General features: G+C 41.7%; 2 protein-coding genes across 3 annotated transcripts in view; both read left to right on the top strand.

The window, feature by feature from the left end:
• Positions 1 to 608: 608 nt before the first annotated feature.
• On the top strand, positions 609 to 20,106 carry heatr5b (HEAT repeat containing 5B). Its single transcript, XM_083922357.1, has 35 exons — positions 609 to 819; positions 908 to 1,119; positions 1,726 to 1,834; positions 2,008 to 2,157; positions 2,426 to 2,597; positions 2,692 to 2,849; positions 2,936 to 3,230; positions 4,554 to 4,709; positions 4,969 to 5,219; positions 5,368 to 5,479; positions 5,596 to 5,748; positions 5,844 to 5,943; positions 6,128 to 6,237; positions 6,801 to 6,964; positions 7,082 to 7,257; positions 7,906 to 8,011; positions 8,099 to 8,289; positions 8,548 to 8,707; positions 8,922 to 9,111; positions 9,319 to 9,488; positions 9,587 to 9,725; positions 10,506 to 10,685; positions 10,788 to 11,039; positions 11,886 to 12,067; positions 12,175 to 12,243; positions 13,363 to 13,542; positions 13,631 to 13,871; positions 14,218 to 14,454; positions 15,081 to 15,208; positions 16,269 to 16,413; positions 16,612 to 16,884; positions 17,167 to 17,391; positions 17,480 to 17,631; positions 17,750 to 17,963; positions 18,911 to 20,106. Exons 1-35 carry the CDS (start codon positions 694 to 696, stop codon positions 19,216 to 19,218), a joined length of 6,186 nt encoding a protein of 2,061 aa, XP_083778483.1. The 5' UTR covers positions 609 to 693; the 3' UTR covers positions 19,219 to 20,106.
• Positions 20,107 to 20,404: 298 nt separating this feature from the next.
• LOC310954010 (striatin-like) overlaps positions 20,405 to 25,549 on the top strand; it is a 29,871-nt gene continuing 24,726 nt past the window's right edge. For both annotated transcript variants that reach the window (XM_083923286.1, XM_083923287.1), the window contains exon 1: positions 20,405 to 20,714. In XM_083923286.1, coding sequence (XP_083779412.1) covers positions 20,502 to 20,714 — 213 coding nt within the window. In that variant the 5' untranslated portion in view covers positions 20,405 to 20,501. The remainder of the gene's footprint in view (positions 20,715 to 25,549) is intronic.

A 25,549-nucleotide genomic window follows, 5' to 3' on the forward strand; every position in this document is an offset into this window, starting at 1 on the left:
TAAGCAGTGACAGATGCTATAACTTAATGGCTATTGCATAAACCTACTAAAGTCATTGCAAGGACGGCGAGTTAAAGTCCCCCTCCACTCACAAACAGGTTTTTCTTCTCCTTCCTCTTGTTGGATGTTTGAGCTTCACTTTGCCGAATGATGTATGTGCAGAGTTTAGCACAAGAAGGCTGTTTTCACATGTATCTGCTGTTAGTGGAAAACTTCTCTGTGCTCATTGATAATCCACTTTGAAGGGACACACCTACGAACATGATTTGTGGCATCACAAATAATTTCAAAGTCAGCCCTGGACCAATTTGCAACTTATCCGAGTGTGATGTAGAAACCTAAAGCCACCAGCTCATAAACAATGAAAATGAACTTTGCGATTTAGTAGGAGACATCTTGCGTCTTGTGCAGAAGAAGTGCATGCTTTTTAAAGCATTTTAATGTGGAAATTATACTTTTTTTGCTGGAAAAAAACACATCAGACACACATTATTATTTTTTGAATATGTCTTAATAGATGTCTGGAAGGGATCAAGTTAAATGTCAGCAGATCTTTAGTAACTCAAGCGCTGTTATACTTATTTCTAGGTGATTGGATGAAAGGGGGAAGAGAAATCTACTGACAAGACACCCCCCCTAATATAACATTGCAGAGGTGAGGGTGTACAGCACTGTGATTAAAAGTTGCTCACCATGGAGCTGGCGCACAGTCTGCTGCTCAATGAAGATGCCTTGGCCCAGATCACTGAGGCAAAGAGGCCTGTCTTCATCTTCGAGTGGCTCCGCTTCTTGGATAAAGTCCTTGTGGCAGCAAATAGGGTGACTATTCAGATTTTGGCATTGTTTATTTCTGAGTGGGTTTCATTAGAGGTGGTTTTTGACCTTGCTTTGTGTATTGAAATGGCAGGTGGATGTAAAGGAGAAGCAGAAGAAGCTGGTGGAACAGCTGACAGGACTGATCAGCAGTGCCCCTGGACCGCCAACAAGAAAACTGCTGGCCAAAAATCTTGCTACCCTCTACAGCATCGGCGACACCTTCACTGTTTTCCAGACTCTAGATAAATGCAATGAGATCATCAAAAGCAAGGATGACACACCTGCATACTTGCCAACGAAACTGTAAGATCCCATTTAAACCAATGTGTATTGTCAATGGCTAGTTTTTGAATACAGTCAATGCAACATCTTTACATATTCTGCTTGATGTTATACACATTTGCATTAAGATAAAAGCTGTTTAGCACTGCTTTTAGTGTGTCAGGCATATACTGTAGGTCCATCATCAAGGGTATTAGCAGTTAAGCCAAATGTTAATCTGCAGAATGACATTTAATGTTTATAAGGGGGGATTAGGCGTACATGGGCAGATGTTATGCTTTGTTATTTGCTGATATTAAATGAATCTAATAGTGGTTGAAGCTCCATCAGTGTTCTGCAGGATTTCATCCATCGTTCTTTCATACCTGCTTGTGCCACCATGCTGTTCTTGCATTGTTTTAGTAAATCTATTAATGTGTTTGGAGCTTTGAGGTTAAATCTAACTTAGGCACAAGGTATTATGCTCTTATCTTCAAACATCAATAAAATAAAAGCCCGTCAAATAATTTTATATGTTCATTTAAATGAGTTCTCATCTCATTATTGCATTGTATTGTTTTTCAAATAATTTAAAGTGAACTATAATGTAATGTTCCGTTTTAATGCATACAGTAACTTTTCTTGCAGTGCTGCAGTGGCATGTGTTGGAGCTTTTTATGAGAAGATGGGCAGGATGCTCGGAAGCTCCTTTCCAGACACCATTAATAATCTTTTGAAGGCATTAAAGAGTGCAGAGGTATGACTTTTAACAGTGCAACCTAGGAATGGAATGCATTTGTCTTCTGAAAGGACGTCAGATTGTATATGGAAACATAGAAACAGAAGTGGATGACTAAAGAGATTTATCACTCAGGAACAGATGTGACATTTATTTAAATCCTTCTGTTTTCATATACTTTACTGATGTAGTCCCAAGGCAGAGGAGAGATCCTTCTCAGCCTGCAGAAGGTGCTCTGTGGACTGGGTGGAGCTGCAGCTTCGTGTCACAGAGACATCTACAAAAATGCCCGCTCTCTACTCACAGACCGGTCCATGGCTGTACGCTGTGCGGTAGCAAAGGTTGGTCGGAAATGAAAAAAAAAGTTTTTAAATGTGTTGCACAAATCTCTTCCCTATTGTGAAAGGCGATTTCTTGTTTAAAAAAACATGACAACTGTATATTGTACACGTTGAGTGGCCAGATTATTGCAAAGATACGTATAAACTAAGTAACCATATTGTTTGTATGCATCATCCACATGTCTTTAAATGAGATGTGTCCTGCAAATGCATAATGTAGTCGTTACTAACAAGACTCCATCTTTCTTCATTCTTCTTGTCTGTTCAGTGCCTGTTGGAGCTGCAGAATGAGGCAGTATTTATGTGGACCACAGAACTGGAGAACGTGGCCACTTTGTGTTTCAAAGCCTTGGAAGGATCTAATTATGGTGTTCGGGTAGCAGTGGCCAAACTGCTGGGGACAGTCATGGCCACTGCCCTGATGCCCAAACAAGCAGCTGGTATGTTAAAGAGTTGGTTTGTGTATTTAATGTTCGGCTACTTTAATGTTAAATAGACTTGTGTTCTTTATGATCTTAATACTTGTTCCCTCAGTGATGCGTCAGAACGTGAAGCGGGCCACACTGGAGGAGGTGCTCGAGCTGATGGCCACAGGCTTTCTGCGTGGCGGATCCAGCTTCCTGAAGAGCGGAGGGGAGATGTTGAAGGGGGGAGGCTCTGTCAGCAGGGAGGTGCGGGTGGGCGTCACACAGGTGAGGTGAATTTCAAATCTTATTTCAATCTGAGCCGGCATTGTCTGATTCAACCACTTTATGCGTGATCTGTTCTTCTCTCGCAGGCCTATGTTGTGTTTGTGACTACCCTTGGTGGACAGTGGCTAGAGCGCAACTTTGCCACGTTCCTGTCGCACGTTTTGGACCTAGTGTCTCACCCACGGGCCACGCAGACGCACGTTGAGGCTGTGTACTCACGCCGCTGTGTTTCCTTCATGCTACGTGCCACCCTGGGGGGCTTACTGGGAGAGAAAGCACAAATTGCAGCCGGCAAAGAAATCTGCCAAGCCATCAGCAAGCAAATGAGGGCTGTGGGTAAGGAGGATGGGGGGGAAATATCACGGTTCAGAGCATTACAGAGTAAGTACTCATCCATTATTATGACTTTCCGCCCTTCAGTTTCTACACTTATTGCATGTTTTGCGCTTGTGTTGTATACAGAGATAGGTCTTCCTCTCTCCTCTCTGTCTTTTGTTGTGTGCGGAGATGGCTTTCCCTATTCTGCTTTCCTTCTTGCTCTTTGCTTTTTGCTTCTTCCAGATCACTCTCCTCTTTCTTCACTTTTCTTTTTTAACCACAAGCAACATCATAATGTCAGTAACATTATCCATTGCCAGCTCAGCATTTAAGTTACTCATGCCTGCATTATTGCATAGCCTCCATGGCTGTTTGCCATTCTGTTATTGCATTGCAACCCCTAAGGAGCTAACTCTTCTTGACTGTTGACATCTGGCTTACACCAGCAGAAAAAAACTGCATGTGCCACTAAATTCATAGACGCGTAGTAGGAACATGCCATCCTCCCATACAGCACATCAATAATATTGATAATCACATTTATTCCATTCAAAAAGGATGATTCTTACTCTGATTTGCTTTGCAACCCTCAAACTGGTGTCAAACATACATTGTTTTGTCCATATCATTCGAACAGAATTTGAAAAAGATGTTGAATGTCGGTTTCTCTTGAGATGTGGTCCTGGGCTCTTCACTGTACTTGCTGCTTGTAGCTTTTCCAACCAACTGGATCTGTGAGACTTGTGGACATGAGATTTTATGAAATATATATGCTCAAAGTAATGCTAATGTAGTGAAAATGTTTCCTAAAGAAATGATGCTAGTGAGACCTGTAGTAAATATGTATACAGTGTGGAACTGCCACAGTTAAATCTCTTCCTAAAGTCATTTAATTTACTTTTTCCTGTCGTATAATCTGTCTTGACCGTTGCCTATTTAGAGCTATTTTAAGTCCTTGATAAATGAACACATGGTTTACCGTATCAGAGGTTTACTTGAATATGGATTAAGTTTGAATGTTTTTCTCTTTTGTCACATTTATTCTTTAATACAATACACTGACTGTACCCTTTTTGTCCTCCGAGCTCTAAGATCATCTAAGTCCTTAGAGTTGATATGTGACAGCAATACATGGACAAATGTGAACAACCAGTTATGTTATTACACTGTGCTTTTATGTAACATGACAGAAGTATAATTTACTTAATTAAAAAGCTTTGTTTTTGAGAAAAATCTCAGTCTAAGTTGCATTTCAGTGCAGGTCACCTTATCCACGCATTCTTCATTAGTAACATCTTATTTTTAAGGCTTTTCGATCTTGTTAAACATTTTATACTGACAAACCCTTCCTGTTTGTTTCTCTTTCTCTGCTGCATGTTTTTCCAGAGGCAGTTGTGAATGACATCAGTGGGGAGAACAAGGCAGGGGCAGCTGATGTCTCTGCCAGTCAGCATGTTATGGTTTGTGCCCTGAAAGAGCTGGGCAGTTTGGTTCAGAGCTTGAGTGCCACATCTTCACCACTCATCCAGGAGCCTTCTATAGGTGAGGCACACTGCATATTAAATGGGACATTCGTTTCTATGCGTTTTCCCTTCAAGGTTTCACTATCCATTAAACAGAATATTAGCTGCTAACAGCTATACAAATCTTAGATTTACTTCTTTTACTGTCTGAAATACTTAAAGCCCTCACTGTATATGCAATTGTAGCATCCTAGTCTTAAATCAAATACATTGAATCTTCAGAAAGAGGGAATTAATTCATTCACAACTTAAAACCTATTACATGTTCTCTTCTCTAGGACTCCTTGAAACTGTGACCTCAGTGCTGCTCCATCCAAGCATGGCGGCTCGTTTGGCCGCTGCCTGGTGCCTGCGCTGTGTTGCTGTGGCGCTGCCCTATCAGTTGACTCCAATGCTGGATCGCTGTGCGGAGAGAATCAACAACCTGAAGAGTTCCCCTGAGGCTGTGAGCGGCTACAGCTTTGCGATGGCTGCTCTGTTGGGAGGCGTACACCAGTGTCCACTTGGTATCCCCCACTCCAAGGGCAAGGTGTGTAGTCTCAAAATGTAATCTTATTTGCTCCCTCCTTTTTTAGAACTGTACTGTATGCCTTATTTTAGCCCTGACTGATCTTCTGTATGAGCCTCATTGATTACCTTATATAGATTTAAAGGTTGCCTTTGTTCTTTTCTTGTAGTTGGTGGTGAGTATTGCTGAAGACCTCCTGAGGACAGCTGCTCAGAACAGTCGACTGTCCCTGCAGCGCACACAGGCTGGATGGCTGCTGCTGGGTGCCCTCATGACTCTGGGTGAGCCTCTCAGACGTCTCTCTCCCTCTCCCTTATCTCTTGGCTTTGATTCGTTAACACTACTGTCTCCCTCTCTCTCACTGACGACATTGCCACCACATTGTGTTAATGCCCAGGTCCCTCCCTCGTGCGCTATCACCTTCCCAAGATGCTGCTGCTGTGGAGGAACGTGTTTCCTCGCTCCCAGAAGGAGCTGGAGGCAGAAAAGGCCAGAGGAGACTCCTTCACATGGCAGGTCACCCTGGAAGGCCGAGCTGGAGCACTGTGTGGTAAAGAAACAACCCTCCCCCCGTATACCTGCACAGGATCTGTAATGTTAGCAGACACAGTTCTTACCAACACGCCTGTTTTTTTTCCTCTGTAGCCATGCGTAGCTTTGTGGCCCACTGTCCCGAGCTGCTTACAGAAGATGTGATCCGTAGACTGATGACTCCCATTGAATGTGCCATGACCATGATGTCTCAGTGAGTGTGATGCTTTTCAGTATGATTGTTTGTTGACGACATAAAGACAAAGAGTTATTTGTCTTTGTTGCAGGATTTCAGGATTTTGGTACACACTGTTAATTAGTTTTGTTATGTGTGAAATTATTTCCTGAACTTCTTTCATTTCCAGATTATATATCTAATGATTATAATGTTTTGTCAGTGTCCCAGCCATTATAAAGGTCCATGGTGCTCACCTGAAAGCAAGTGCAGCGATGGTGAGGCTCCGGTTGTACGACATCCTGGCTCTATTGCCTCCCAAGACCTATGAAGGTAAAGCAGTCACTTGTGCATTTTTTTTTAATAGAAGTTAAGGACACCTATAGAGCTTGGTATCATCACTGATTTCCCAAATCCATTGCACTTGAATTAGTACCTATCTGATTAGGGACATTTAAATTTAAATACCAGTTTTGCTTTGATACGAAAGAGATTAGCTTAAAGCTGACATGTCTGTAAAAGAGAGACTTGAGGGTACCCAAAGAACCCATTTTCATTCATATATCATAAGATGAGAGGTCAAGGGACCCCTTGAATATGGCCATGGCAGTTTTTCCCTTGCCAAAAGTTAGCCTAATTTTGGAGCCTTATTTAGCTCCCTTCCTGATAAGCTAGCATGTCATAGTTGGTACCAATGGATTCCTTAGATCGTTTAGTTGATGTACTGAAGCTTTAAAAGAGAGCCCAGTACACGCAGTTCTTTGGGTCTCTTAGGGTTAAAATATCGATCTTCAGGGATTTCATGAATCGATGTTTGATGATCGATTTTTAATCTGAAAACCTGCCCTTAACGTTTATGGAATGTGTTTTTAAAAACCAGTGTTCTTCTTGTGCAGGCAGCTTCAACGCCCTTCTGAGGGAGCTGGTGGCAGAGTTTACTTTGACTGACAACTCTGCCAACACTACCACCTCCTTGCTGCGCTCTCTCTGTCACTATGACGACAGTGTGCTCATGGGTTCCTGGCTACAGGAGACTGACCACAAGTGCATCGAGGATCAGGTGAGTAAAATAATCAATGACTCCATAAATCCACAACATTATATATTCTATGCTGAACATTCTCCATTAGTATCTGATGTCTTGGTCACTGTTGATACTACTATTGTTCCTAAACAGCTGCAGCCCAACAGCGCGTCTGGCAGTGGAGCTCTGGAACACGATCCCTCTTCAATCTACCTGCGTGTTCCTGTAGGCGAGGCCATCCCAGGTCCTCTGCCTTTGGGTGTGTCCGTCATCGACGCTTCAGTGGCTCTGTTCGGTGTGGTTTTCCCCCATGTCTCCTTCAAACACAGGTGAGACGTTAAGTTGTGCTGCAGACATACCGTATATTGACATATTTGCATCATGTCAACATTTTGCATCTCACCTTTTTGTGATTGTTTATAATAGAGCCATATCGATGTATCAGTCGATAATATCGGCCGATATATATATTATTATTAATATACTTTTTTACAGAACATATAATGCAGAATGCCTTGGGTGATTTGTAAATGGTGTCATAAAGGCATTTATTTTTATTTTTATTTATTCTTTATTTTCTTAGTTTTCATTTCTATAATTGGTTGACAGTATAAAACATTATGTGTATAATGTATAATAATGTTAAATATTCTATTTTTATTCTTAAAATTCACCCAGGTTTGCATGCCCATGCAAGGTTAGGACTGATTTAAAACCGTAGATGGCATGTTGAGCCATTTTCAACCCATAAAATGCCGATCAATTGATCAATTTGGAAAGAAATGTCAATATTAACAAAATGGCGCACAATCCACATAAACAATTCTGTGAATTTTTCCTCAGCAAAACTGGTATTGGCCTCAGTATCAAAAGTCCTAAATCGGTCGGGCCCTAGTTTATTATGTATTTATATCCACTGTTGAGCTGCTGTAAAGCTCTTTGTGCCATGGTTGTTTACACCTTTGCATATGATTCAGGCTACAGATGCTGGACCACTTTGCAGAGTGCATAAAGCAGGCTAAAGGAGTTCGACAGCAGGCAGTCCAACTAAACATCTTTACTGCTGTGCTTAGTGCCCTCAAGGTGAGAACTTGCTTTATATTCTCTTAAGACAAGAATATGACTCCTTATTTAAGTCATGAGAAGTAATGTATCTCTTCCTGACTAAAGGGTTTGGCTGAGAACAAGAGTACTCTGGGTCCTGAGGAGGTGCGTAAGTCGGCCCTGGCCCTGGTGATGGGAGCGTTGGACAATCCTAACCCCATTCTGCGCTGTGCTGCTGGAGAGGCCCTGGGCAGGATGGCTCAGGTGGTGGGAGAGGCTACCTTCATTGCCAGAATGGCACAGACCAGCTTTGATAAGTAGGCATTTTATATTTGCATTATTTTCTTTAATCCCGCTTTATTCTATCTCAGGTCAAGGGAGATTTGGTCAGTACACCACCATTATAATCAGTTACAGAGAAAGCCTGCCACTTTTTTCTCCACATTTTGTTGTAGGTGAAGGATGTTTTCTGTCTTTGGTTGTCCTCAAAATATATCTTGAACTAAATCTGTCTTGCCTCTCTCTCCTTGGCTTTAATCATGTGATCCATATCTCTCTCCCTCCTCTATTTCCAGACTGAAGTCGGCCCGTGATGTAGTATCAAGGACAGGCCATTCACTGGCTCTCGGCTGTCTGCATCGATATGTTGGAGGAATTGGCTCAGGCCAGCACTTAAAGACCAGTGTCAGCATCCTATTGGCTCTAGCCCAGGATGGGTCCTCTCATGAGGTCCAGGTACAGTGAATTACTCCGGAGCAATGGATTTTAAAATCCACTCACAGTTGATGGAGTGTTTCCGTAGAAACTGAATTATATTTTGATTTATTTGGATGAAAATGTATTGTTGTATTTTTTTTTTTACAATTTCTAGACAAAATATAAATTCAAAAACATCTTCATTTGTATTCTACACAACTAATTCAGAGGTTCTCCATCTATCTTTCATCAGACATGGGCTCTGCACTCTCTGGCTCTGATTGTGGATTCTAGTGGTCCCATGTACAGAGGCTATGTGGAGCCTACGCTGTCCCTGGTACTCACCCTGCTCCTCACTGTGCCACCATCTCACACAGAGGTGCACCAGTGTTTAGGCCGCTGCCTCGGAGCTCTCATCACCACTGTGGGACCAGAATTACAGGGTAACTGTGGCCTTGTATGACTGCGGCTCTCTAATCTCTCATTCTCATTCATAAATGTAACATACCCTTCGATGACCAGCAGGTAGCAGTGTAATCACGCTACAGGACACTGAATTAGACTTGAAGATATACTGTGTATCCTCTTCACTGCTAAAAATGCTGTTTCTTTGTGTCTCTCTTCGTAATCTGTGTCATCGGGTTTGCTAGGAAATGGAGCCACTATCTCCACCATCCGCTCGTCCTGCCTGGTCGGTTGTGCCATAATGCAGGATCACTCTGATTCCCTTGTGCAGGCAGCTGCCATCTCATGTTTGCAGCAGCTGCACATGTTCGCTCCACGCCATGTCAACTTGTCCAGCCTGGTGCCCTGTCTTTGTGTAAGACATAATGTGATATAAAGAGTTTCGGACTGTAGTAGTTATAGTTTGCCTTAATCTTAAGCACAATTTCCTACTGTACATGGTGATCCCCGCAGGTGCACCTGTGCAGCTCTCACCTGTTGCTGCGTCGTGCTGCCGTGGCTTGCCTGAGACAGCTCGCTCAGAGAGAGGCTGCAGAGGTCTGTGAGTATGCCATGAGCCTGGCAAAGAGAGCAGGGGACAACACTACAATTAGTAAGTACAAATCATGAACCTGACAAGAACATTCCTTGTTGATATTTATATGAACAGTAGTTGATATACCTCATGACAAAATCATGACAAAATGGAGGTGACTGTCTTTGGTAACAAGGAAAATAGGTCTGCTGTCAGTGAGAGATCAGAACACATTACTCCAGTTTTAAAATCTTTACACTGGCTACCAGTCAGCCTCAGAATAGATTTTAAAGTTCTGCTGCTGGTATATAAATCTGTGAATGGGTTTGGTCCAGAATACATTAGTGAGATGTTAGTCAGGTATGAACCCAGCAGGTCTCTCCGATCTATGGACACAGGTCAGATGGTAGAGCCCAGAATTCACAGTAAACATGGTGATGCTGCGTTTAGTGGTACAAACTGCCAATAAAGCTGAAGTCAGCATCTAATGTAAACATTTTTAAATCAAAGTTAAAGGCACTATTTTACTCTACTGCCTATGATTGACAGGTTGATTTTTGGTCATCTTGATGGAGTTTAATTCAAAGGTTTCTACGGATGAATTTAAATATTTTTATTTTTATTTCTGAAATTGAATGTTTTTATTCCTGAATTTTAATGTTTTTATTTCTGAATAATTTTAATGTGTTTTTTCCTGAATTTTAATGTTTTTTAATGTTCTGCTGCACCTTTTGATCATGTAAATCACATTGAGTTGCCCTGTGTATGAAATGCGCTATACAAATAAATTTGCCTTGCCTTGCCTTGCCTCAGTGAGACACTGTGACTCTCACTGTGTTGACTTTGTCCCTGGTTTAGAACTGAACATCACAGAGACTGGTTTGGAGGGCGTTCTGTTTGGCATGCTGGATCGGGAGACAGACAGGAAACTGTGTTCTGATATCCATGATACATTGGGCCACATGCTGTCATCTCTTGCTGTGGAAAAGCTTTCTCATTGGCTAAAACTCTGCAAAGATGTCCTGGCAGCCACCACAGGTACTTCTTGAAAACTACAAAATATGACACATTACCATTTTCTAAGTATCGCACTTCTCTTTAAAATCCTAGTATCACAAAAGTGTCCATCTCCTCTTTCAGATGTAGGTGGACCTGTTGTATTCGAGGTAGAAAAGGATGAGGAAGACTCGGAGAAAAAAGACGAAATGGATGATGACACCATGTTCACAGGCCTTGGCGAAGATGACAAGTCCAAGCCCTCTGTGGCGCCGCGCTGGGTGACGCGGGTATTTGCCGCAGACTGCTTGTGCCGCATCATCCTGCTGTGTGAGAATAACAAAGCACACTTTGACCTGGCAGCCGCCCGCTCTGCACAAGCAAAGAACCCCAAAGGTACCAATTGTTATCACCATGCTGCCAGAACAGAGTAGCTTACATTACACTTCAATGATTTGAGATTGATTTATGCTTTCTATGTCTGTGCTTTAAATTGATTTTCTTAAATCATATACCAATATTTAAACAGTTGCTTACATAGAGCAAATGGAACTGATTTTCTAACTAACCAATGATCTGGCTGTTTGTCTAGTACAGACTGTTGTTTGGTTTATAAATCTTTTTGTGACCGGCAGTTCAAGTGTCGGCTGCTGAATAAACCTCCTTCATGTGCTTTTATGTAAAGATGGAGCTAAAGATGAGTAAGCACACGTGGGAGGGATTTCTTTTTACTGGGACAAATAGAGGAGCCAGTATTTATATAAGCTCCTCCGAAGTAAGGCAGCATTCTACAGACCAGACGGTAATGACACTTTGCAACTGTGGAAGCAGCTAAGCCAAATTTAGTGACTGGGATTGAGTGGATGGTTGGTGTGCATGTTGGTGTGTCCAACTAATCCCTTGAAAGGTGCGCTTCAGCTGAAACTCAATTAAATCTCAGCCTCAAGGACAATATCCAATATCTATAACAACTGATTGGTTGTGTCCTGTATTCAGTATTTAGGTGTTAAAAAATCAAACTCGGAGACCTTGGAAGAGGCAACATTTGTACCTTCTGGCTGACGTGCAACACATTACCAAAGGATTACAAAACACACATTTAGCTGGAAAATGGACATAATCTGTGATAAATTCTGTTTTTTTAATCGATTGTGGCTGCTCACTGATGTCACATTCCTGACAATGATTATGAATGCATTTCTATTCCACAATTCTAACAATCCTTGTTTTTGTTTCCTCCAGGAGATCAATTAGTTCTCCATTTGTCTGACCTCATCCGCATGGCCTTCATGGCGGCCACAGACCACAGTCACCAGCTGAGGATGGCTGGCCTGCAGGCCCTGGAGGACATCATTAAAAAGTTTGCCTCCGTACCAGAGCCTGAGTTCCCAGGGCACGTTATCCTGGAACAATACCAGGCCAATGTGAGTAAGATTGCATTAAGATGCAAAAGTCCCAAATTAATACTGATACAGAAAATGTGAAACAAAATTGAAGAAGTTAACAATTTACCAATCATGTATGCATTTAGGTCGGAGCTGCCCTCAGACCTGCATTTTCACCTGATACACCGTCTGACATTACAGCTAAGGCATGCCAGGTAAGGCACCCTGCTTTGTTAATGTACATTTAGAAGAAACATTTTACCAGCTGAGTTGTCTATCTAGCATTTCACTTGGTGTGCCCTGTGGAAGTACAGAGATGCACCTAGCCAGCACCGTTTGTACTGTAACCTTCAGTGCTGCTACAGTGCTGTTACAGTCATTACCCGGCTAAAATGACAGTGCAGAGACTCTTAGAGTGCAGATGTGGGAGACCTAGAAATGTCAGACAGACTGATTATTTTCCAGGAAGGGGACTAAAAGAGACAGGCGCTAGAATGGAGCGTTTCAGACAGAGGGTGAATACAGGTATATTCAGACAGACAGGATACGGCAAAGTAATGTGTTTCTTTACCTTAAAGGCAGTTAATTACCACTGTACAGTGACTCAACATCCCCTTAGAACCCAGCAGTGTGACGTCTTCTGCCTTATTGTGTGACTTATTTGACTGATGTGAAGAATGAGTGACGGTGGAAGATAACAAACATGCCTGTCAGCAGTATTATTAAATAACCCTTCTCTCTTTGTCATTCCCTTCTGTGTCTCTGGGCTTGTGCCCACTGAGACTTCCTCTGTTCTTTCTGAAGGCCGAGAGCTTAATCTCTCTCTTTCTCTTTTCTAAATTGAACGATGAACTTAGAACAACGTATATAAAACCAAATATATACATAATACCTTGTATTCCCAAGGTGGTAGAAACAAAAATACATCATTAAAAAAGCATTTAACCTGTGGATAAGTACACTAGGTACATTTGCATCATAACTCTTTTGTAACTCTACTTCTCCTGCCCTTGACCGCCTGACACTTTAAAAGTTCTCCTCAAAAGGATGTAATCTTATAGTTCTCCTCAAAAGGATGTAATCTTATAGATGTCTGGTCCACATGTACAGTCATAACAGCCCTATTTATTTATAACTGTTCTTTGACACCCCCAACCCCTTTTAATGGCATGTATGATAGCTAATCAACCTTGAATGCCCTGTTATGTAATGTAATGTGTAATTTTAATTTTTCTCATTAGTGTAAATAGAAGTAGTAGTTAAAATGCCATGGGTGTTGTCAATGGTCAATTTGTTTCATCATTTATCACCTCGACCCCTCAATCTGACTACAGGTGTGTAGTACGTGGATTGGTAGTGGCGTAGTCAGTGACCTCAATGACCTGCGGCGAGTCCACAACCTGCTTGTGTCATCGCTGGACAAGGTGCAGGCTGGGAAGGGCTCATCCAGTCAGCTGTATAGTGAGAGTGCCACCACGATGGAGAAACTGGCCGTGCTAAAGGCATGGGCTGAGGTGAGATTGAAGACCCTGATCAGAGTTACTGTCCGTGCAAATGATATACATAATAAAGCTGACTACACACACTGGCTTTCTTTCTCAGGTGTATGTGGTGGCGATGAAGATCAAGAAAGAGGCCGAGTCCAAGCCTGCCAAACCAGTCCCAACTGGAGACGACGACGAGGATGAGGACGATCTGGGTGCCAACGTGCTTCCGCCCGACAGCCTTATCACTTTGGTACAACCAGAGCTGCCCTCGTTGAGCCGCCTGTGGCTGGCCATGCTGCGAGACTACGCTCTGCTCACTCTGCCTGCTGAGTTTTCCAGTCAGCTGCCCCCTGATGGTATACGACAGATTCTTACCTAACAAATACAGATCAAGTCGTGTTCAAATCTCTTCATATGCACAACATATATGTAGAAGAGACGAAGAAGACTTGCAGTGTTTCTAATAATACATGAATGTTTAGCCAATGTCAACCACTAGTGACTTCAATGTGATTTGGACAGACAACTGAAACATCTTACTATTGCACTTGCTTTTGGGGTAAGATGTTCCAACACATTCCTGAAGCTGTCTTAGGGGCACCTAAATTATAATTATTAATTTCTTTACAAATTCAGATGGCCTAAGCATATTTGACTGTCTGCAGTTGTAAACAATTCTATTCCAATATTGTCTGTGTTCAGGTGGAGCGTTTTATACTCCAGAGACTATAGACACCGCAAGGCTCCACTATCGCAGCTCGTGGGCCCCTGTCCTGCATGCTGTGGCTCTGTGGCTGAGCAGCACTGGGTTCGGAGCTGGTGAAGAGAAAGAAGAGAACCACTCAGCTCTCTCCAAAGCTCCTGCCCTCCCTCAAGCAGCCTCCTCCACCACAAAGACATTTGAGGAGTCGGTCAAAGACAGGATGCATCTAATGTTGGGTAAATATATATACATCATTTGTGGTGTGTTTGTATACTGTATGTACAATCATTATTAACTAAACTATTTTTTTATATATTATTATTATTTTACTTCCCTTTTAGTTAACCAGATTGAGATTGAAGGTGTCTGTTACAAAGGAGACCTGGCCAGGAATAAAAGCAACAAACCTTCAAACATAGAAGCACATAGAAAACATTAGAATGATCACATTCTGTAAAACATGTGCACACACAGCTTGGACTCAAAAGATTTCACCATAGTTTTAAACTCATTCAGTGTTACTGCGTCTTGAAGCTTCAGATCAGTCTGTAAATTGTTCCATACAGCAAGTGAAGAAAACATAAAAGCTTTCTTTCCCAGTTCAGTTTCTGACTTTAGGAACAGTAAAATGCAAAAAGTCTTGCGAAAAGTCTTGATCCAAATTTAAGAGAGATAAATAGGTAGAAATTTTTCCCAAAAAAGCTTTATTTATAAAAACCTACAAATGACTAAGATGGTGTGCACATAAGACAGGCCATTTCAAACATATTATTAACTGCCGACTCTGGAAAGGGTGGCGGTGGATAGAAAGAGAGAACTGTGTGAACACACCCTAAGTGCATTTCTGTGTTCTGTTTCTCAGGTGTCAGTATAGAGTTTCTTTGCTTTCCCCGGCCTGAGGAGCCCATTGAACATGTGATGTCCTGCCTTCACGCCCTATTCACTCTGCTAGAATCTCCATGTGCTAAGATCCATATTGCAGAGGACCAGGTAAAAACATGTCAGACAATAATAAGTGCAGAAATTACATATGTAAGGAAGTGAGATATGATGGAAGATTTGTACCACTCTCTTTGAATGTTATTAAAAAATGTATTTTGAATTACACATTCAGTGTGACATTAGAAATAATATAGCCATTTTTATTTCATTTTGACAATTGAAAAACAGCATTACTGTCCTATTGTTAACGGAAACTCAAGATAAACCAGAATTAGAAATTCAACTGACAGAGCGGGAATTCCTGTGATTGGCTTTGTTGATTGCAGATATATTTTTACGAAGCAACAACAGAAAGAAAGAAAAAAGCGTATTTTAAGCATGGCCGCTGTTTTTTTTACACATTGCTGTAGTTATTTTATTGGTCTAGTTGAAGTGATATATTTACCAGTGACTGATCACCACCTTAGTGCAAATATCTAGTAAATATGACAGGGTCACGTGATATTTACTGACTTTACAAGGTGACAAGGATCACTCCATTCAACAATTGACCACCTCACAATGGTTTATGTGATACTAAGGGCTTCAAAGGATATATAGATTAGATCCTACAAATTCAGAAAAAAAGAAGGTTGTATTTCTCAGTTGCATTTGGTGGAGCCAATGAAATGGAACAGGGTTTGTAAGCCCTGTGACGTATTCGGCCTTGAAGTTTGGAGTTCAGAAGGGTCTAGCCCCTGAAATTAGGACACAGCATTTGTCTCTCAGCTGCTTCTGCCACACTGTCATCACAGTCTGCTGTCACAGACCAGAACCACATACTTTGTTTGGGTGCATTGGAGGGATGAGATTATTCTTGCTTTTAGGCTATAATATATTATATATATTAATTTTATTTTATTTTCGTTGAAAAGCAAAAAAAAAAGTATAGAATCGGAATCTGAAATCTTATCTGAAATTTAAAAACATTTACTACTCTTGATAAAACAGCTGCTTGGGGACCTGTTGGCAGTGAATCAGAACAGATGTATGATGTGTCAGGCATTATCAATATCAATGCCCACAATCCCAGTGATTCACAGTGGCCTTACTGTTACCTCTGTTGTAGCTGTTGGCAGTGGAGCTCCTGAACGTGCTCCACAGGCTGCTGTTGACCCGGGACCCTCCTGCTGTACAGCTCCAGGTCACTGCTGTAGTACAGGAGACCATCAGGGCTGCACAGGACCATCTGCAGCGACAGAAGGCCAGCAAGGGTCAGGAACACATTCTGCAGGCTCAGCCCTGTTTACATTACTTTAGAGAGATACTGGAAACGCAAAACTCACTGCTTCATCTGAAAGACTGAACAAAATACTGTCAATATTAAGTCTGTTACATTTTATATTCATAGTAAAGTTGTTTCAATTATGTAGCAGTTTGAGTGATTTAGGTCACTGTGTTATTTTGCTCAGGCAAAGAAGAAGAAGGCGAGAAAGACTCTCAGCCCAGCCTCGGGGAAGGAGGAGACACAGGGGAGCTCGTCCCCGGCAAGTCTCTGGTGTTTGCAGCCATGGAGCTGCTCGTGTTCGTCCTGGTCCGCCACTTACCACAGCTGAATGCACGTGTGAAGGATTCACCCAGCCATGTGCCACGCAGGCCTCAGCAACTACCTGAAGAAAGTGCCCGCCTGGTGGCGAACACAGTTTCCATCCTGGCAGAACTGCCTTCACTCTGCTCTCCTGCTGGTGAGGCCTGAAGCAAACTGTAACAACACACACAGACACCATGAAAAATATGAAAAAGACATTGATTGCAAGTCTCTGTTCCAACTTGGATGTTGTAATTAGCTTGGCCTGCATTGTTCATATTGTAAAATCTGATTTGAAGATGATTTTTGCTGTGTTTTCTTTGTGCTTTTAACCATCATATGGTATTAGAAACTGCTGTATGCATTTGTGAGATCAAGAGTAACTATGGATATTAGTAGTATAGCAATGTTCACTAATTTGTTCTTTTTGCCTTTACAGCAAGCATGACCATCCTACCCACGGTGCTCTTCCTAATCACGGGGGTGCTGAGGGAAACTGCGGTTAAGACAGCTGACAGCTCAGTGCCTGTGACTGTGTCAGCCGCCCTGCAGGGCATCAAGACCATTATCACCTCCCCTCTGGCCCGGGTGGAGGGCATGCAGACACAGTGGACCGGCCTTGTGAGGAGCAGCCTGGCGTCTGTACTCGAGCACTCACAGCCAGGTAAACAAATCCACCTTTTTGACAGTGAGCCTATCTGTGGAGGGGGCAAGAGATTTTTAATTGCATGTTTGTTTGTGTCTTTCTGCAGATGAGTCCAGGCCTGACATGGATCAGGTCAGTATGTTAACAGCGATCACACTCTTCCTGCTGTCTGCCAGCAATGAACTTGTAGGAGTAACTGTCCTCCAGAAGGGCTGCATGGACCGCTTCCGAAATGCCCTTAACTCTAGTGATCCCTGGGTAAGCCCCGTGTATACCAACACAGCTGAAGTATGACAATCTGAACAGTTTGATCAAAAGGTTTATTCCAGATGTGTGTGCCCAAGTTAGGTCAGTGATTTCATTATTTTTGCCTCAGGTTCAGGCACGGTGTTACCAGCTGCTGTTGTCAGTGTTTCAGCACTCTAGCCGTGCCCTGGCTACTCCGTACATCCACGCTCTGGCTCCACTGATGGTGGAGAAGCTGAAGGCAGTGGAGCGGCGTCGGCCAGGGACTGCTGCCGAGCTGCAGGCTGTGCAGGAGGGCATCAGAGTCCTAGAGAATCTGGTTGGCATGGGTGAAGAGCAAAACCGTAAGTATGCCTCCGTTTAATGGACCATGAAAGTAATGTATTTGTTCCATTAGAGTGTTTAGCTCCATTAAAGTCGGTCTCTTAAAGTATTTAGCTCCGTGCCTTTGGGTTTGTGCTGTTAAAGATCAGAGCAACCTATCAGAGCATAAAAAGCTAAATTTAGATCCCTGCACTGATTTACTGTCAGTTTTACTATTGATTTTAACATTAATCTATATCATATATTATTTATTCAAATTATATACATTTTGTATTTTGTTTCCCTGATTATCTTGTTTATTTAGTATTTGTGTTATATTAACATGTGTATTGTAGTTTACATTTGGTGTTCCAGCAGTTTCTATTTGACATGCAGCTTGTGCAATGCTTCACATAACTTAGCGCAACCATAGATTATTTTCATTGTAAATTGATCTGCATATTATTTCCCTCATTAATTGATAAATCTCTTGGCCTGTAAAATGTGAGTAAACAGTACAAATATATCCATCGCCGTTTCCCAGAGTACATAGTGATGCCATTAGAATTCTTGTTTTTTTATAACACTATTCAGTGCTGTAATGTACGGAAAAGGAACGAGGAAAAGCAGAACATTGTCATAATGGTGAAATGAACTACAGTTTGGTTATTATGCTTCAAAAATGATTATTCTGTTATCAAAACCGTTCATTTTTCTTTAGAGCATTTTACATTCTATGATCCAATAATAGTTCCAGTCCATCCAGTGCAATAGACAGTGTGGTGAATCATGATCTGCCAGGACCTCTTGGTAACCACTGTCGCACTGTCTTGGCAACTATCTATTCCGCTTGATTATTGAGTTGGATTTGTGGCATCACTTCCATTTTTGCTCAGTGCAGTGGAACTGTCCCAGCCCTTTTCTGATGAACCACTTAGTTTTGCTGTAAGTGGTCTTGTTTAATGTCTTGTGATCATGTGTTTAATAGGGGTGCAGTTGCTGGCTCTTCTTGTACCCACTCTCGTCTCCTACCTTTTGGATGAAAATGCCATCTCCTCTGCGCCCCAAGTCTCCCAAGGCCTGCATGATTTTGCCCTTCAGAACTTAATGCGGATTGGCCCCCTCTATCCAGCTGCCTTCAAGATAGTAATTGGTGCAGCACCTGAGCTTAAAATCCGTTTGGAATCTGCTATTAGGGCCAACCAGGCCAGCAGCAGAGCCAAAGCTGCAGCCAGGCAAACTCAGCCGACTGTGCAAGCCGCACCAACCATCAAACTCAAGACGAGCTTCTTCTGAGCTTCTTCTCCAGAATGCACTGTACACTGTCACAGCCTAAATTAATATTGTCCTTTAGGTTCTATTTGTTGTCTATCACACATGTACCACATGTCATGTCTGTATCAACGACAGTTTCTTGTGTGTATTTATTTATTCTACATGTCATATTTGTTTTGATAGAAGAGAACTTTTCTTGAAGTTCAGAAGGAAATTATGTAAATATTAAAAAGCCTTTGAATGTTCACTTTTTTTTCTAACAAAAAAAGCTCACTTTACAATCTGTAGGACATTTTGATTGTGTGAATGTATAATTTCTGGACTTGATGCACATGTATAAAGGGACACAATTTACATTTCTTCTTGATCTTGGCCTTTTTTTCTGGTCATTATCCCTCACAGTCCAAAAGTTGATGTTTACTGTGCCATTTTCTGTGATTTTGTATCACCATTAACATGGCTATCATTTTACCCATTTTGATTCCAATCAAAGTTTGTTTAACTGAGCTGGTTTGGTATATGACCTAAGGGTCTGCTGATTGTTACTGATACTGTTTTTTTTTGTTTGAAGAGGTGTTTTTTTTCTCTTATGTTGTGAACAATCCTGCTACATGTTCTTAATTAATGACAAATTACTTTTGATCAACATTTTGAGCCAAGAATGAGATTTGATTGCAGCTCTTTGAATATATTAAATGCAAAATGCTTTCACATTACTTTTGGTTGAAATTGTTGTTCTCACAAAGGCAGTTAATTGGTCTGCTGATAAATGGGGGCATAATACATCATTTAATATGTGCATACAGACGTGTATTGCTTTTATCCATATCAGTCTGTGTAATAGCTACATGAATGGGTGAGCATTGGCTACCATCATATATTGGAGGATTTGTTAAAATGGCCCTATGTTACAATCCACCCCCATTTCTTTGAAATGTTAATAAAGCTGTTTTGACCTCGCAGTGCTCATGTTTTACCCCATTTTTTTGTTTTGTTTATAAATGCTGATACATGATATGTAATAAAATGTCCAAGATGTTACCTTTCTGCTGAAAAAGGGTACAAAAAAAGCACAGTGTGCTTCGGGGAGTCTGGGTAACAGAATCAAGCATCCCAGCCAACATGATGTGGGCGTGGCCGTTATTTCTGACGTCATTCAATGACAGCTAGCTGTCAGAAAGTGAGTTCATTCCCTCGAGCCGAGGAGAGCGAGCGCAGTCGATCGGTTTTTGCCCTTCCGTTGATATCGAGTTAGCACCGAGAATCAGCGAGACAACGGACAGACCTTTCCACCGAGCCCGGCCATGGACGAACAGGCGGGGCCCGGCGTGTTCTTCAACAACAATAATAACTCTGTTTTAGCCGGCGCTGGGAAAGGACCGCTGCCTGATGGCGACGCCGGGGAGGCGGCCAGGGCGCAGTACAGTATCCCGGGGATCTTGCACTTCCTGCAGCACGAATGGGCCCGTTTCGAAGTAGAGCGAGCACAATGGGAGGTTGAGCGGGCCGAATTACAGGTGAAAGCACCACATTTTTATGTATACACGGTCATGTATTAGTGGCACTGCTGGGGCCATAGCGCTGCTTGTTTCTAGTGACTTTCTGTGTTTGATTGTTCTGGTTACTAGGCTAGCTTGTTAGCTTTAGCTCCGGAGCTAAAGCAGCTGCAGCGCCCCTCTGACCCGACTGCACGACGACTGCTTGCGACCTCTTTACTGTGACTTTAAACCTCCAAACTTGCTTGCTCGTCTTTAGGAGTTGAAAGACAGACGTTAGAGTACGCTTATATGAAAAACAATTAATTAAAACATAAACTGAAAGCTTAATTTACTAGCGAACTAGTGAATGTATAACGTTAGTGTTAAAACGTTACCTGCCCAGTTATAGCTAACGTTAAACGTATAGCACCCCGCCTCGTTTTTTTGTATTTTACCTCTCAACCCACAGAAAATGGCGTGATGGAAATGTAGCAGTTTTCTGAAGTGCTTTAATCTCTTCTGAGCTGTCAGTGCAGGCAGACAGACTGTGGACTGTTAACGCTATTATGTCTTGTTTATGAATCTTACGATAAGCTGGTTGCCATGACACTGCCACTCCTGAAGAGAACATTAAACACGCTGTCTCTGATAAAGGCCACAGTGCTTTTAACTGGCCCACTCCTTTAAAAGTGCATTTGACCCTTACTAACAAGTCAAATATTCAGGTATTAACGAGATAAAAGAAGGAGGCAGTAGGGTTTCTTGCTGTGAACCTGAAATTACCAAAGGGAATCATGACACAAAACAGGACTTAGTGTTTTAAACTAGAAGATATTGTCTTGCAAATACCCACGTTCACTCTAAAATCTTTGTTTTGTTTTCTTGTCCAACTACACTTTCGACTTCGCTGTATTACTTTAAGCAGGTGAATTGGCTGTCAGGAGTAATGCTTAATTTATTTAGCAACCATCATCACCAGCCTACATCATTGACTTTTCACATTTAAGAACCTGTAATAGTGAAACTACTTTTGACAGTTGTGGGGACATAATTGTTGGATCACAGACAAGAGCCAACACCGACTTTTTGGTTCTGGCAGCAGGCAGCTCCATGGACAGGATGACCTCATCTAACAAAGAGACGAGAGGGAGACACTGCATTGTTTTTAGATTGGTGACGTATACCCTGTTCACTGTAGTAGGATTTTGACTCATCTGGCCCGTGCATCAAGCTTCCTGTCTGCTATTATGGAGCAAGCTTATCAGCAGCAGCAACTGCGGCAAAGCACAGTGAGGTTGCTAAAGGGCTTATTGGGTGGTTTGTTTGTGGCGGCAAAACATTGCGCTCAATTTTGAGTGTGTGAGTGTTTTTAGGTGTTTTCGTTGTGACGCTGGGTGATGTTTTTAACATAATTTAACCTGCAGTACAGTACTCATTAAAATGTCTGGCTTACCAACAAGTGTACTCTAATCACTGTTGCACTGTATCTGATCCAAGGATTAATTTTCTACTTTGTCAGCTGTGACCATAGCTGTTAGTCTTTCTTATTATATATTTCTGTGCCAGCACAACACTATACCATATTAAGCAATAATGAATAATCAAGCAAACAAAAGCTTTGAAAATACACATTGGATGTAACCTTATTGTGTCCTAGCGGGGTGTGTTGCAAACATATGCAATACTTTTACCCATAGGTATTGGTGGATATCTTTTCTAGAAAAGATAGAAAGTCGATTAGATGAACCTAAATAGACATGTATGAATAATGAAAAGTTCTTGTGGGCATAGAGCCTTAATGGAAGATACCATGCAACATCTACCGTATGTGCTTTTTAGTCCACTTCATCCTGCTGCTACGTGATGTTCATAGTGCTCATCATGAAGTCCACACACTTGTGTTCAGAGAATATAAACTGACATGTTATCTTGCATGCAAGAAGGTTACATACATACTTTACATGGTTCAGATCAAATAACATTAAGAATGTACATAAAGCAATTTCCCAACCCAGCGCATACTCCCCTCCAAGGATTTTTGTTTTGTTGTTGTTGGTTGTATAGCAAGACACCGAATGGCAGACAGTTGAAGCGGTGTCTTACGTCGCTGTTTGGGAGGAAAGAGAACCCCAGGGCTTGTAGGAATGTCGTCCAGCCAGCCTGTTAGGTCATGCTCAGAGCCACTCCTGTCTACTGGTGCAGCACAGTGACTGTACTGTACATGGCCGACTTGTTCTGCTGCTGTGCCTTTTCTGTGTAACGCATAGTCGGCTGTCATTCATGATTAGAATCTAGTTGAGTGGTCATTGATAATCAATTGATTGACTCGATCAAGCTGATTTGCTTAGCTAGTGATAGGTTACAGCTCTTGTCTCTTTCTATAAATGTTATCTTGGCAATGAAAGTGACAAGGCACACAACTAATGAGTATTTCATTATCAGTTAATCAATGTCTTAAATTCTTCAAGCTGTTGTGAAAAATGTCTTGTTTTTTTCTGGCCAGTACTTTACAATAAAATAAAAAAGATAACACATATTTACATTTAAGAAGCTGAAATCTGAGAACGTTCATCAGTTTTGGTTAAAGAAAGAGCTGTTGTGAAAATGGTCATTGATAAATTTCCTGCCTGAACAATTATATGGCTAATCAATTGAGCGCTTAGAGTAACCTAACCCAACCTAACGTGACCCAATTTAGTTAGCACTGTACACACGCCATGCTGCTATTGACTTTAAAGTATTGTTTTGTTAGACAGAGTTCAATAATCACATAGCAATTATATGCCTACAATACTCTGTTGTCCAAATGGTTCCAAGCTAATTGTAGCCTAGTTTAATAATGAAATTAGTTTTTGCATCACATATCCGCAGAGATTTATGATTTAGGGACAAGCGGTTGAAGATGGATGGATGGATGGATGGATGGACAATCCATTGTATTCAATTGGAATTGTCCTCTTTTACAAATAAATTTGCCTACCTTTGCCGTACTGTAATACATCTATCAGAAAAATATTCATACACCACTTTTCAAAAGCTTGATTGGGTACTGTGAGGTGGCTGAGAGGGATATTCTCTTTTTTAATAATATTTCATGCTTTTAGGTTGTAGAAAGTCTTCTTTACTAATCTAAGTTTTTTTTGTATGACATGGTTTTTTGCATGTAGAACAAATAGTTCAACCAGACTGACAATTGAACAGGCAGAAAGAGACAAACATTCCTTGGAGCAACAGTTCAATAAGATTAAGAATAGAAGAAAACGCACAGAGGGTCCAAAGAAAAACAACTTCCCCAAATATTTACAGCACAATTGCACTGTAGTGGTCCAATAATGATCAAGGGTCACATACGCTTTTCATGGCTGGAGCATAAATTAAAAATCAGAGGGCATTCGGGGGAAGAAATGGTTCCAACAGTATTCTCCCCTGTCATGCAATGCTGTGGGGACATTGACTGAATGGAAGTTTAAATAATTACATTTTTTTTATAGAATAGACTATTTTTATTGTCATTGTACAAGTACAACAAGATTAAGATTGCATTACGGGGCCAAAACTATTTAAAATTTTTAAATAACACATTTGTTATCTGAATTATTGTGTTTGAATCTTCGTTCAAGTAGCCATTATTAAAGGAAAAAAGAAAAAACGTCAGTATAACAGGTGATTCCAGACTTTTGAATGGTAGTGTATATTGCGATATTGATTTGATTCATATCCTGCCGTACTGATTAGCCTAGATCTTTTCCAGGCCGGGTGAGGGAGGCTGAGTCGAGTTACGCCCTGTACAGGCCCGGCAGTGCTCTAGTGTGCTTCATCAGCCCTCCAGTTATGGGGAAATCCCTGCTCCATAGGGTATCTCCTTGCCAGAAGTATCTGTCAGGAGCCATAATTTGACACCAGGAGAAGGTTGAAGGTGACTCATGGTGTAAAGTGGCTCTATGTGGGTGCAGACTTAAACATGAACCCACTTATCTTCTCCGGATAAAAGTGTCTCTTGTATTTCTAAAGGAAAGGCTTTTAACATGAGCAAGATTATTATGTGGCTCATGTTATTCAGTTGCTAATCTTCATGTTGGAGATGACTTCAGCTATCTATGGAGCAGCCTCAAATTAGTCTGCCTCAGTTAGATGACTTATTACTGTGATCTCATGTTTACTTTTGCTAATGACAAAGCCGGAGGCATGTTTAGCTCAGTGGTGCGGCAGTAAGGAGGACCGAACCAATGCACAGACATACACTGTCATGCACGTACCCTGGCATTCAGAGATTCAGAAATGGGTGTCACCGTCATTCCACAGTCGACACTACGTCCACCCCCAAGCTGCAGTTATTTTTGTTTGCCCTCCCAGTGTGCGCCTCAGAGTGGGAAAGTACAAAAAAAGTATGTGCTTCCTCACCAAGAATATTCTGTTTTCTCAATGTTGTTGTTCTCAGATAATGATATAGAAGCTTTAGGCTCAACAGATGTTAAGAAAAGACCAGTTCACTTCACAAAGACGCTAATGTAACACAACTGCTCACATCCTTTCTCACACAACCAGGCTGTAGACTGCAAAAAACCATCTCCATCCTCTGTCATAGGTTCAAGCAAGATTGCAGTAATATTAACCAGAAACGCCACAAAGACAGTCATTGCAGTGTATATGAAATATTCACTGTACAGATAAAAGGGCCTGTGTTTTGGCTGTCAGAGGGCCTAAAGGGACCCTTGTTTATTAACTAAATCCTGATCCTCTGAGCTTTGCTCTACTGTCCCTGTTGGACTCACACCAGAGCCTTTCTCTCTGTTGTTGAGCTGCCTGTTAATTCCCCTCTCCTTCCTCCATTCACACTTGGAGCCTTCATCTGTCTATGTGGGTGTGCAGGACAG

Source organism: Echiichthys vipera, assembly GCF_963691815.1.
Source record: "Echiichthys vipera genome assembly, chromosome: 11".
Classification (NCBI taxonomy): Eukaryota; Metazoa; Chordata; class Actinopteri; order Perciformes; family Trachinidae; genus Echiichthys; species Echiichthys vipera.

What these genes read in the sequence shown, in the direction of transcription:
- heatr5b (XM_083922357.1), top strand. Translation starts at nt 694, where the DNA reads ATGGAGCTGGCGCACAGTCTGCTGCTCAATGAAGATGCCTTGGCCCAG. An exon ending in CCGAGCTGGAGCACTGTGTG is followed by an intron (nt 5,749 to 5,843) that starts GTAAAGAAACAA and finishes TTTCCTCTGTAG; the next exon opens with CCATGCGTAGCTTTGTGGCC. An exon ending in GCACAGACCAGCTTTGATAA is followed by an intron (nt 8,290 to 8,547) that starts GTAGGCATTTTA and finishes CTCTATTTCCAG; the next exon opens with ACTGAAGTCGGCCCGTGATG.